Raw genomic sequence first — 13,917 nt, 5'->3', positions numbered from 1 at the left:
ATATGTATATTACATTATAATTATATCCACTACTGTATAAGTATGCCATGCTATATTTTGTGTTTTCTATTTCTGATTATCACACATCTAATCATCACAACAAAAATGAAGTGTAAATATTCTTGCCCCATTTTCAGATAAGTGAAATAAGTTTGGGGGAGGCTAAGCATCTTGTCCAAGTCAGATTGGCTAGTAATTGGCATTCTTGGCTTTCTATAAACCAATATATGTTATACCCTACTGCTCCCCAAATATGAGCTCCACTTCTTCTGCTTAGGTATCTGGGATTAAGATAAGAGAAACAGAACAGATTAACAGATTAAGGGAAACAGAACAACCCAGTTTACTGGCAGGGCTAATAGAGTTTAAATAAGTCTCAGTGCATCTTATCAAGCAGCTGCCTGCAAGCACCTGCTCTTTATAGAAATATGATGCTCATATGAGCATTTTCTTCAAGTATTAAGACAGAAAAAAGACGTCAAGAAATAACTGCTTATTGATCACTCCTTATTCCTCAAATACAACCTCTGCTATCCATTGGTGTGTTTTTGTTCATTCTTTTTTCAGGTAAAGCATGTAGCATAGCATAAGTACTAATTAAACATAGCAATGTGAGTTTTATTGTTGAGTGTCTAAAAATATGTCAAGCCCTCAAAAGTGCCTTTTACATAATTTATCTTATTTAATCTAATGAAAACCTAATAAGATAGACATTATTACCCATTTTACTGATGAAGAACCTATGGCTCAAATACACTTACTTCCTCATATTCCAGCTACTATGTATTAAGAGTAGTTGGGATTTTACCAGAGCTCTTTCCATTCTGCTGTTACCATAGCACCTACAGTAAGGCCAAGAATAAGAAAGGTGATGATGCTATTAGGGAGACATTCAAGGGAGTGGTTATGAGCATGCCGTCTACTGCAAATTATCCAGAGGCAAACCCTAGCTAGGACACTCATAGTGGGCATCCTTAACTTAATCTTCATATCCTCAGTTATCTTTTCTTGAAAATGAGAAAAATAATAGCAGGTACTCTAGAGTTGTAGGGACTGCATGAGTTAATATAGTTAAACCACTTAGAATAGTGCCTGCACTTACATATTAGTGTAGATGTCATTATTAATACCTCCTCAATCCTTTATTAATTTTTCTGTATTTTCAGGTGCATTAAGACATCATTGCGTCTATAACGGCTTTCTAGAACTCCCTTTTCCAGTCCAGTGCTTGCCCAGCAGAAGGTTCTTTCTTGCTCTGCACTCCCACACTGTATAGTTTGAGCTATTCCTTGAGAGCTCCTCCTGGGCTTCCTAATATTAGGCAGCCATTTGAGTGGTATATCTTTTTCTCTAGTGGTTCCTTGAGGACAAAAAAGTTCTTTTGATTAAGGTGTTAAACATGCTGGAGTGAACTTGAATGAGCATGGATTACAACAGTTGTGCTCCCTCAGATGGCACATGCCATTCCTATTAGATTGCACAGTGTCCAAATCTCTTATTTTTGGAAGAAATAGTCTTGAGCCTTCCCCTTCTGAAAGCAGTAATGGTAGTTTCATGTGTAAGACATTGTCTAAATCAACTGTTACATCTATCTACAGGAAAATGGTCACTAGAAACTCACTAGATTGAGTAGTATTTGCTATTCTAACTCTAATTCAATTGCTTGGTTGCTTATTTATGACCTTTCATTAATGCCCAAATTAAAACTAAATACTTATGAAAGTTCTTCTTGTCATGTACCTCTCTTAAGACTCTATAGCCTACAGTGCCCTTCATCTTTGTGGCCATTTTCTCATTTTGTGCATGACTACATCTGCCATTAGAGCAATAATGGATGATGTTGAGGATAACATAGACCTAGTAGTTTCTCTTTTCAGGTACTTTTTCATTTTAACAAATTATAATGATATACATATTCATCTTTTCAACATTATTTCTAGTTCTAACCAAAACATATAACTTAAAGCAAAATTTAAAGAAATTAAACCCATTAATACAATGTGGCCCTTTATTATTAGACTTTTCTATTTGCTCTTATCAACCAAAATATGTTCTAGTGTTCTTTGCTTAGTGTATATATATATTTTTTGTATATATATTCTATGCAGAAGTATATATTTATATATTTAGAAATAACTCAGTATATATTTGTTTTTTTCAGAGCTTCTGAATTGCTATGATGTCTCCACAAATTTAAACCTTTCAAACAATGGCATTGGAAAGCTTGTTGCTTCTGTCATTTCATAACTCTCTGAATTAAATAGCCTAAAATTAGTTACTTACCCTGATTTCTCCAGCTAGGGCCTTTTCTGATCTTGTATCCAGTCCTCTTTTAATTCCAGTAAAGCTTCACTGTAATTCTTTTGCCAGATAGAGCAGAAAATCCTTTCCATACTAACCCTCATTGCTCAAATGGACAAAAGATCCAAAGAATACAGTATAATGCCCTACTTCATCCCCCCAAGCAGATGCTCTATGTCACCCACCCTAATTTCCTTCAAACTCCTCTCCCTTTCTAAATGATTTTTAGCAGTGCCATTTTGCTCTACTAAAAATTAAAGTATAAGAATCAGGGCTCTGGGAGAACTGGTTTTAACAGCAAACACTTAAAAGAGATTGTTTTCAACATTTCCTTTTGAAAAATTTATATCTTTGAATACAACTAATGAAGAAAAGGCCATCTATGGGAAGCCCTCAGAAAAAAGGAACTCATTATTATGCATTATCGTGAATAGTATGATCAGTCAATATGTAAGAATTTGCAGATTATGAGGCATCACAGTAAGTGATTGGTGTTTCATTTTGCATAGATTCTGGCTAGCAGTGGAGGACCTGAAGAAAAGGCCTATTAGAGAAGTCCCTTCCCGAGTTCAAGAAATATGGCAAGAATTTCTGGCTCCAGGAGCCCCCAGTGCCATTAACTTGGATTCTAAGAGCTACGATAAAACAACACAGAATGTGAAGGAGCCTGGACGATACACATTTGAAGATGCTCAGGTTGGTATATGGGTGGGCCTCACCACCGTAAGTCACAGATGTGCTCCTGGGAAGTTAACATTTGACATATTTTTGCTTTATTTTCATTTAATTGGTGACTAGGCTTAATATTTTCAATAGATAACTATATGTAAAATAACTCCAATTGACTTAAAAGAAAACAGACGTTAAAAAGAACAGTTACTAGAGCCTGAGAATGTTTTGTAAATTTGAATGTTTTTACCTAAATATTCCTTAAAGGGGAATGGTTGAAATATTGGAACAATTTTACTTATTTTCTACTTTGTCACTCAGTATGTTAGAAAACACTTATCTAATGGTGGTCCCACCTCAGTAGCACATATTTGAAATCTTAAGTTGTCTTCCAGTGTGGAGATTTTAAGTTTCTGGCATTCTTAAATTATTCATTATGATGACTTATCAGAACTAAACTAAGTAGCTTAGAGTTATGTCACACTCAAGCCAGTTTTGTCTCTGATGATACAATAAAATGATAGATTTAGGCATGTATGAATTTTCCAAGTTATCTTTTTAATCTGTGAAAAGAAAAAAAAAGGAAATTTATATTAGATGTTAATTTCCTTAGTGTTTTTTTTCTCAAACGACATAATTGCCTCTTTAGACATAATCTGAATTTCTATTTTCTCTAAAAAATTGTGCTCAAGAAGAACAATAAACTTGAAATGAGAGGATATTATTTTCCTAATGATATGCTGAAATTGGCTTTTAAATCAAACCATTCATACTTCTTAATTTCTTAAACCTCTTCTGGAGAAGAATATTAGTTCTAGAAAGTATCTAGTTTTGCAAATAACAACATTACTAATATAAAATATAGAAGATGAAAAATAAGATACACACATGCCCTTCCTTGTTTGCAGTCTCAGTGGAAAGTACATTTCTCCTGGCTTTGGTTAAAAGAAAGGAGCCATCGTATAGGAAACTAACACAGGCTGAAACAGCTAACCAGATACCCAGTCTCTCTGGCTCTGCCATGTCCTTCTATTTGGAAATAATTACAGATACACAGAAGAAAGAGCAGGATGAAAATTGTAGCCCTGTTGCTTACTTCTCTGTTGATTTATCTTTCTTTCAGTTCAAGATAAAATTTCAAACATTTTTCTAGAGCCAACAATGTCTAAAATGTTTGGGTTAACCTTCCTAAAGTCCTAAAAGGAACATTTCTTTGTTATCTGTGGCATTAAAAATATTCTTGTTTATTAGGCGTTCAATAAAATGAAAAGGCATAGGGCACCTGGGTGGCTGTTGGTTAAGCATCTGCCTTCGGCTCAGGTCATGATCCAGGGTCTTGGGATGGAGTCCTGCATCAGGCTCCCTGTTCAACAGGGAGTTTGCTTCTCCCTCTCCCTCAGCCCCTCCCCACCACTTGTGCTTGCTCTCTCTCTCTCTCTCTCTCTCTCTCTCTCTCTCAAATAAATAAATAAAAATCTTTTTTAAAATGAAAAGGCATAATTTTCTACAGAAAACATTACCACCTGACCCTGCACTTCTTTTTCAGTTAAGTTCAGCTATTTAACTCCAGTTTTTGCTAGTTTTTTTTTAACCTCTTCTTCAAAAATATAGTAATAGAAATTCCTGGCATCATTTGAGAAAAGACCCAGTGTAATGGCTAAGAAAGCCGTTTCTAGAGTCATCATTGGCTGAGTTCTAGTCAGAGCTCTGTTGTGTGTCCTCTTCTTCATATTTAAAATGGACATAATAATGGTTCCCAACCTCACTTAGGTTTTGTGAAGATTAAATTTACTAATATACGCAAGCATTAGAAGTGTGACTGACATATATTCAAGCAGATCTGAGAACTTACTATGGATAACTCCCTTACTTTGCTAAACGTAAGGCCTTTAGGCCTCACAACAACCATTTTTATGTATTAAAAAAATGAGAGTCAGAAAGATGAATAAATTGGCCTAAATGTATATGTCTGTAAGTGGCAGATCTTGAGCACAGTAAGATTTGAATCCCAAAAAGCTTGACTCCAAAATAGGGCATCACCCCACTTTTCCAACAACAAATTCTGATAGGGTCCCAAATATACTCTTGGAGATGAGCCTTAGGCTAAATATTGAGCAAGAGTAAATCCAGATTATTGCCAGTATGTTTGAGATCAGGGAAGTGAGTCATTTCCTAAAATATATATTTTCTGCAAACAAAGAGAGATTGGGACATCCACAATACTCTCTGCATATAACTGGTATTTCACTAGACTAGAAAGATGAAGGAGTTTTTATGCTCCATTGAGCTGCAGTGGGTGAAAGCAGAATCTACCTCGATTGGGCTAGCAGTGAATTGGATGAATACATTTTTTTCCTTGACTTCTTCATCTACCAATCTTCATCCTCAAGATAGAGCACTACAGACTGATTGGGATTAAATTTTAAATATTTACCTAATCTGTCACTGAAGGAGTTTTTTAAAAAGCATACAAATCAGGAGATTTAGCAATTAAATATCCCAAAACTTATTTTTGGACTTGTGCTCTGGCCCAAAGTGGACGTGGATGACAATTTTCCATATAATTTGCACCAAAGAGATGACTCATCTGGTAAGTCTGCATCCTCCAAGAATATGTAGATGCCAAAGGTATCTAGGATGATTACTCAATCTTGACTTCACATCATTCACTTTTGGCCTGGAATAACTTTAAGAGAGAGCAGATTTATATTCTCAAATGACCTATATAAATCAACCACTTGATTAAAATTATTTCATGACATTCCACTAACTGAATTCCATTTTTTTAAAGGATTGGATGTGATTTTTCTCCTCTGCAGCTCTCAAACCAGTTCAAATATTGATCTATGAATAAAACAATAAATTTGAAGATTTAGGTGTTCTCTAAACACAAAATATTAACATTGTCAACTTTAGCTGCCTCCAGATTTGTTTGTGGACCATATCCTATATTCCTATCATAGTATTTTATTTTCCCTGAGAAATAATAAAGAAGCACTTCAACCATTATTTCTTTTTAGGAGCACATTTACAAATTGATGAAAAGTGATTCATACCCACGTTTTATAAGATCCAGTGCCTATCAAGAGCTTCTACAGGCAAAGAAAAAGGTATTGGTTCTTTGTGACCTTTTTCGATCTGGTTCTCAGTTATAATTATATGGAGTAGTTCCCTCTGCTGAACCCAGGGTATTGGACAAATGGTAAGTGAACACACTCCAAGACCTTCCCCAAACCTTTGCATTTTATAAGGGCCATTTAAGGTGTTTTGTTTTGTTTGTTAATTGCTTATTTTCTTTTTTGTTTTGTTTGTTTCTGCAGATGTTCATGCTTTACAACGTTTTTTAGAAGCTGTTTTCTTGTTTCATGTTAGTCTTCTGTATGTCTAGTTTAAAGAAATAAAAATTACAATAATGAAAAGGAAGGAACAACATCATTAGGTCAAAAACTTGAAGAAGGTTTTCTTTTTCCAGTAAGCTTAAGCGTATATTTTCAGCCACATACCCCATAATTAACTATAGACTCATTTTTTTCAATAATAGCTGTCAAAACAGTTGTCAAAACAGTTATATTATATATAATGGTTCCTTCAGAATATTTTAACTTGGCATTTATCCTGGACTTCTTAGTATCCCTAAGTGATAAATTTTACACACCTAACAAGGTAGCCAAACATTTTGGAAGAGCGGCAATATACCTCATTATTCAATTAATATTTATAATCAATATAAACAATAAAGCAGGATATGGGAAATCTGAATATAAAAACCAACATTTCATTATTTTTAATGTTAAAATAGTCCATAACTTCTTGAAATTTTGAGATTAAATTGTAATTTTGTGTGATTCATGATTGTCATCTAGGCTAATGGGATTTTTCAAAGTCCATGGCCTTTGCAGCTGGAAGCAGATACTCTCTCATTGCAGGTGTTTAGTACAGCAGCCACTAGCCACATGGGTTATTTACATTTAAATTTAAATTAATTACAAGCACATAAAATTCTAGCCAGATTTCAAGTGCTCAGTGGCCACAGCTAAAGGCTTCTGAAATACTGGACAACATAGAATGAAATTCCCATCGTTTTGGAAAGTTCTGTTGGACAGCAGTCCTCTACAGAATCGATGTAAGCAACAGAAATCTAGTACCAACAGAAAATTATGAGGAAATTTGGAAGATATTCCACTAGATTTTCAAATATGTAGGATTTACACATCAGCGTAAAACTTTCACATATCTATTTCATTTCAATGTCATTTGATTTTGCTTGAAATCATGCCATTTTATTTGCATAGGAAGCGTTTTGGTATTAAAAATAAAAGTACTCATAAAAACAGAGGCTATGCCCTGTATCTAGAATCCTTCCTTGGCAGCTTTCTACCTTCCTGGCCCCTGTGATTTAGAACATGGATTTGCTGTCGCATCATTTCATTGTCCTGTCTTTTTCTGTTCTGTTTTCTTTGCTTTCTTTTTATTTATGTTCCCTATTTCCCTTTGCCCCATCCCACCCCACTCATGTAAGTCGGAACACTCAATGGATCGCAGAACATCTTTTGAGAAATTTTCACAGAATGTGGTAAGTTTTATTTTTTTGAGGAATTAGAAATCATTAAGTCCAATTGGGAAAATTTCCCAATTTCTAGCCCCATCGCTCACTTTATTCAAATTCAGAACTTTGTGCTTGCTGCTTATCTTTCTGTCCCAACTCTTTCTAGAGTAAAGATGTCATCCATGAAAAGCCACATGTATCAAACTAAGGTTTGGAAAGAAGTGTATATTATGACATATAAAATGAAGAAATGATTATTTTTTTGTATTTTAATTTTTATTCTATTTATCCCTTTCTTAAAAATAGTGCATGCATTTCTACATGCTCTTTCTCTTAGCCCTTCCTAAGGCTTAAAAGATAAAGAACAATGAGGATTCTGTGCTTTTTACCTCTGCAGGGAGAAAATGACCTAATGAGCAGTTTAAAGCCAAAAACTTGGTATGAATGGTGGTCGGTGACAAGATATGCCCCACCAAAGACCCACCAGCATGCCTCTCTTATGCTTTATTTTTCAGGAAGGTGTTGAAAACTGTTGCATAAATCATCCAGGAAACCAGTAGTTTTCCTACCACTGTTTTCCTAGTATCTTGCCATGTGTTTTGGTGATATTTTGGTGATATATTTGTTTGTGGGATTCTTTTTTTTTTTCTTTTTGTATTGTGCCAGTGCCTTTGGAACTTTCTGACGTTGTATAAACTCAAACTAAAGCCTTCAACACATTTATTTTTATAGGGCAGAAACATCCCTATTTTCCCATGCCATAAAAACTGTACACCAACACTGAGGGCCAGCACTAACCTGTTATGAAAAGAGGTAGAAAAATCTTGGTTTATACTCAAGTTTGTCTGCATTGTCTGTTGAGTTGTGTGGTTAGCTCCATGCTGCTGTGTGTGTGTGTGTGTGTGTTGTGGCTTTTGCTGTGATGGCCAGTTAAGTGGAGTTATGTGTGTTGAAATGTAAGCAGATTGGATTCAACAAAGATGCTGTTTTTGTTTTTAGTTTCCTTCAAGGATCTTTGTGGTGGGGAATGTTAATCATTTCTATTTATGAATTGCCAGTTGTGACTCGGCACAGAGTATTTGAAAGAGTTTAAATAGCAGTATATGCTTTGAACATTCAATGTGATTGCACAAATTAAAGGGCTGGAAAATGAAGGACTCCAGGAATTAATCACTCTATAAACTTCACAAAATTTTGGCTGGCTTTATTGGAATCTCTGACCTTTAAAATAAAATTTTCCTAAACATGCTTCATAAGTCACCATGGGAAGATAAAGACAATATTTTTAAAAAGCTTCAAGATTTTTCTGGAGAAAGTAGACATAAGGCTGTTGCACAGTGGTCTGTGCAATGTTTAAGAATTTTTTTCTAAATTCATCCCTTTCTAACATAATGCTGACAGAATATTGTTTTAAAGATTGGAATGGAAGTTTCTGTGGTATAATTTAAAATAATAACACAACATAAGGAAGATGGAAAAGGGAAGCAAAATGGTTGTCTTTCCTCCAACACCATCCCCAATTCTAACTTCCCCAACTCTTAAAATAGTACCCCATTGTCACACGCTGCAAACTTTAAGAAAAGCTAGGAAATAAGGGGAAGACAGGCTCAGTTATCTACAGCCTTCAGTCAAAATTCATACATGAAATGACAGCCATATTCCAGCCATTGTGCTATGTCTCAGGAGCATGTAGAGGGTAGAGACTTTAACTGCTAAGGAGCCTGGAGGTATAAACAAGATGTGACACACGGGAGAAAGATAAACTATTTCTACTTGGTGTTGCGGTAGGGAGGAAGCACCCATAGATAATGTGAGAATTCTCAGAGGCAATTATATTTAACTGGACATACTGGATTTCACTAGAACAAGAAGGGCAACCATCTTTTTAAGGGGAAGTGGAGAAAAGGCTGAAATTACTGGAGAAAGAGAAGTTGTGTAGCATCTTCTTTCATACATTTGCATACAACATGCAAATAAGTTACAGATAATCTTCAGACACCATTGTTCACGGTCACTTTTTCCATCCAGGAAAACAAAAATTAATAGTTTTAACTGAATATTTTGTTTCTGTCATACTTCTGAAGAGATGGAGTAAGGAATTTAGAAAATCTCTCTGATTCCCTCCATAGAATACAAACAAATATACTTATGAGTCATGAGAAGTAAGTGTCTATCCTGAAAATTAGCTATATACAAAAACAAAAATTGATGTATTATACCACATTAAATCTTAGGATGGTTAGTTTCTATTTAAAGTTCCCTTTAATTCTTTCTATTCTTATTTCTTTTTTACTTTCCCTTGGTCTTGTTTTGCTCCATGTTTATGATCACTTTTATGGTCAGCATTATGTAAGTACTACATAATAAATTGAATAGGATATCTTTACAGGATCAATAAAGTAATTCTTACACAAGATGAAGGATGAGTGATTTTATTATGACCAGGTAGACATAATGAAGGAAATTTGTAGTTTAAATAAACATTTTAAAGGACTCCTATGTGCAGGTTAGTCTGGTAAATTACAGGGAGGCTACAGGACAGACTATTCAAAAAAGAAATAGAGTAGGGAACATACAGGTAAATAAGTATGTAGACTATGAAAAGAACATTGCAAAGTGAGATCATAATAGTTCATGTTCACTGAGTGCCTGCCACTGAACTAGGCTCTGCCCTAGGAACTTTATCTTACCTAACTTAATATAATCTGACCCTGCAAGTTAGGTATTATTATACCCATTTTATTGTATTATTATTGTTATACTCAAATTATTATACTCATGTTATCAGTGCGAAAACTGAAGAGTCAGAGGAGGTGCATAATTTGCCCAGAATCACACAGCCTTAAAGGAGCTGACACTAACCCAAAATTCATTTTTCCCAAATTCTTTTTCCATTGAACATTTTGCTCCTTAATATTCTTCCAATAGCAATATTTAATAGCTTAATAGCATCACTGTTTTGTTACATACGAGATCAAAATTTTTTTGCTAGACAGTTCTCAATACCATTGGAACTTCTGTTGGTTACTGAGAGTAACAAACTCTTACCAGCACCTTGGAGAATAATTATAATAAACAGTTAACAGTTGCATGGCATTTTGCAATGTTCCAAAGACATTCTTTTTTGTTTGTTTTGTTTTGTTGTTGCTGTTTACATACATGGCAGTCTTGGGAGATGACCAGGCAGGTGCCACTACCCTTTCACAGATGAGCAAATTAAGAAATAGTAAGATGAGATCCCCTCACCAGTATCACTCAGTTGTTGAGTATAAGACTCAGAACTGGAAGCAAATTCTGATTTTAAATTCATTACTCTATTGATTACTCATTTTCATTCATTATGCCCAACACTGGAAGGATAAATAAAACTCATATTTGTGTAATACCTTCACCTTGCCCTGTTGTCTCAAGACCTCTCATTTCCTATAATTTACTTTTTTATTATTTTGTTTTCCTTGTCATCAGATAAGACCTTAGGGGTAAAGTCTTTCAAGATTTACTGTTCTCTCATGCCTTTAAATGTTATTAAGTTGATGTCTCCATCACCAAATCTGACCCCATTTCTGCAACCACTAAAGTCTCATGACATCTGCCTGCCACACAAACCTCAAGGAGAACACACAGAAAATACGAGGAAAACAGGCTATGAGGATTGATTGTCCATGCCTTCAACCAAAATTCATAAATCAAGTGCTGACAGTACTACTCACCTCCTCTCCTCAGTTGGTGTGAAGGGGAAGTTAAATCAGCCAGACTCTGGGCTAAAAATGAGAAATGAGAAATAGAGAGTGTTCGTTATTGAACTCCCAGGAACTCAATAATCCAATTGCTTTTAGGGAAAAATTTTACCCTTTCTCAATGAAGCCCAGTATCTGCAGAGCCTTTAAAAGACTAACAGAATAGATATCATGACCATTTGTTATCCCATTTCCACTGCCCTGATGGGGAAGGTGTGCTCTGGAGATGGTCACAAATTACCAGAAGTTGTGGAAACTCTGTGAGAGAATTTTAACAAAAGCACTGAGTTGACCCTGAAATCAGTTGACCTTTTGGGATCAAATCTTTATTTAACTCTATAATTGATAAGTATGCACATAGATAAGAAGAAATGTAAATATAAATCCTATAACTTGCTTGGAGTGTTAAAAAATGTGAAAGATATAACAGTTCTTTTAGAATGTTCTTTTTGGTTACATCTAATTAAATTCTTTTTTAAAATACAAATTTAGGTTTTATTTTTTCAAGTCTTTTTAAAAAAAATTTATTTAAACTCAATTTGCCAACATATAGTGTAACACCCTGTGCTCTTCTCATCATGTGCTCTCCTTAATGCCCATCACCATCTAGCCCATCCTCTCCCCATCTCCCTTACATCAACCCTCAGTTTGTTCTCTATAGTTAAGAGTCTCTTATGGTTTGCTCCCCTCTCTCTCTCTCTCTTTTTTTTTTTTTGCCATTCCCTATGTTCATCTACTTTGTTTCTTAAATTCCACATATGAAGCAAATCATATGGTTTTTATCTTTCTCTGACTGACTTACTGCAATTAGCATAATATACTCTAGCTCCACCCATATCATATATATCTCACAATGTCTTTATCCATTCATCAGCCAGTGGATATGTGGGCTCTTTCCTTAATTTGGCTATTGTTGATAATGCTGCTATAAACATCAGGGTGCATGTGCCCCTTTAAATCAGCATTTTTAGGGGATCCCTGGGTGGCGCAGCGGTTTGGCGCCTGCCTTTGGCCCAGGGCGCGATCCTGGAGACCCGGGATCAAATCCCACGTCGGGCTCCCGGTGCATGGAGCCTGCTTCTCCCTCTGCCTGTGTCTCTGCCTCTCTCTCTCTCTGTGACTATCATTAAAAAAAAATCAGCATTTTTATATCCTTTGGGTAAATACTTAGTAGTGCAATTGCTGGGTCATAGGATAGTATCCAAAATCTATAAATATCTTATCAAACTCAATACTCAAACAATAAATAATCCAATTAAGAAATGGTAGAAAACATATAGAGACATTTCTTCAAAGTAGACATCAAGATGGCTAACAGACACATGAAATGATGCTCAACATCACTCATCATTAGGGAACTACAAATCGAAAACATGATGAGATGCCACTTCATACCTGTCAGAATCGCTAAAATTAACACAAGACACAACAGATGTTGGCAAGGATGTGAAGAAAAGGGAATCCTCTTACACTGTTGGTGGGAATACAAACTTGTGCAGACATTCTGGAAAACAGTATGAAGGTTTCTGTTATATAATGAAGTCTTTCATTATATTTCTAAGATACTGTCAATGACCCTATGGGTTGTTTCTAGTCCTGATTAAATGATTGTTAGCTTGGTTTTCATCAAATGTGAAATCTACATAAAATATTCTCTAGGTCTCCCATCAGAGGTGGGACCACCTCTCTGGTAGCTAAGCATCTGCTCCTCAGCAACCTTCATGAGGATCTCTGTCTTTGGAGCATCTGTCCATCCCTCACTCTCTGCACCTGCTCCCTGGTGCCCCTGCCCCCTTCTTCGCACCCCCCTCCCACCTCCCTGAAGGTCCCCTGCAGACATTAAAGTGGTGATTCACCTGGAAAAAAAATATTCTCTAGGTACCCTAACAACCATCAGGATTATACACTGAGACCACCCTGTCACTTCAGTACAACCCCATTAATAATACAGATTCCAGGTTTGGGAAATACAGCCCCTGATGAGCTGTGAGCAATGGTAGGAGTAGGTCAATGCAGTGTCAAATCTATTCATGTGGACCCCCATTTGGAGTGGACACTGGCTCTGCTTAAACCATGGCACTTCTGGTCAAGTGCTCTAGATTTTGCTATTTGGGTTTACAGGTACATTCGTGTAGATAAACTTTGTTGGATCCCAAAGCACCGAAAGGGAAAATGTATAAATTTATCACTTGCCACTTGTTCATTTTTATTTGTATTCACCATGAATAATACCAACAGGGAAAATTGACCAAGTAATCTAAGATCCACTCATATGCTACATTTTTATCATTGTTTTATATACCATTTTACTGGGTCCAGATTATTCATTCATTTAACATACATTAAGTTTTGACTATACTACAGCCTATCTTTACTTTCATTTCCTTTGATAGCAATTTCTACCACAATGAAGCAGAGACAAATCGTATAGTATTCAGAATGGTCATACTCTACATTGTGTTTATACTAATGAAGTTGGATTATAGTAAGACCTCCATGGAGTTAGTGAGATCCTTGATTTACATATACATCCCTCATAATGAAGCACATAATCTTCTTCACATAAACGTCTATCATGATAGGATTATGAACTATGAGAGGGTAGGTTTTGATTTTATATCTGTACATCTTTGAATTTACCATAAGGAGAACTTTGTGCATATT

At 35.5% G+C, this 13,917-nt stretch overlaps 1 protein-coding gene across 4 annotated transcripts in view; it reads left to right on the top strand.

Annotated features, from left to right (window-relative positions):
- The window catches only part of RGS7 (regulator of G protein signaling 7), a 502,122-nt gene that overhangs the window by 476,377 nt on the left and 11,828 nt on the right, over positions 1-13,917 (top strand). For 3 of the 4 annotated variants that reach the window (XM_055324554.1, XM_055324553.1, XM_055324555.1), the window contains 3 exons: positions 2,811-2,997; positions 5,991-6,080; positions 8,249-8,329. In XM_055324554.1, coding sequence (XP_055180529.1) covers positions 2,811-2,997; positions 5,991-6,080; positions 8,249-8,323 — 352 coding nt within the window. In that variant the 3' untranslated portion in view covers positions 8,324-8,329. The remainder of the gene's footprint in view (positions 1-2,810; positions 2,998-5,990; positions 6,081-8,248; positions 8,330-13,917) is intronic. The other variant, XM_055324556.1, reaches the window with a different exon arrangement.

This window comes from Nyctereutes procyonoides, unplaced genomic scaffold (genome assembly GCF_905146905.1).
Source record: "Nyctereutes procyonoides isolate TBG_1078 unplaced genomic scaffold, NYPRO_anot_genome, whole genome shotgun sequence".
Taxonomy (NCBI): domain Eukaryota; kingdom Metazoa; phylum Chordata; class Mammalia; order Carnivora; family Canidae; genus Nyctereutes; species Nyctereutes procyonoides.
Note: the sequence above shows the minus strand (reverse complement) of the source record. Positions and strands in the feature narration are given on the sequence as shown.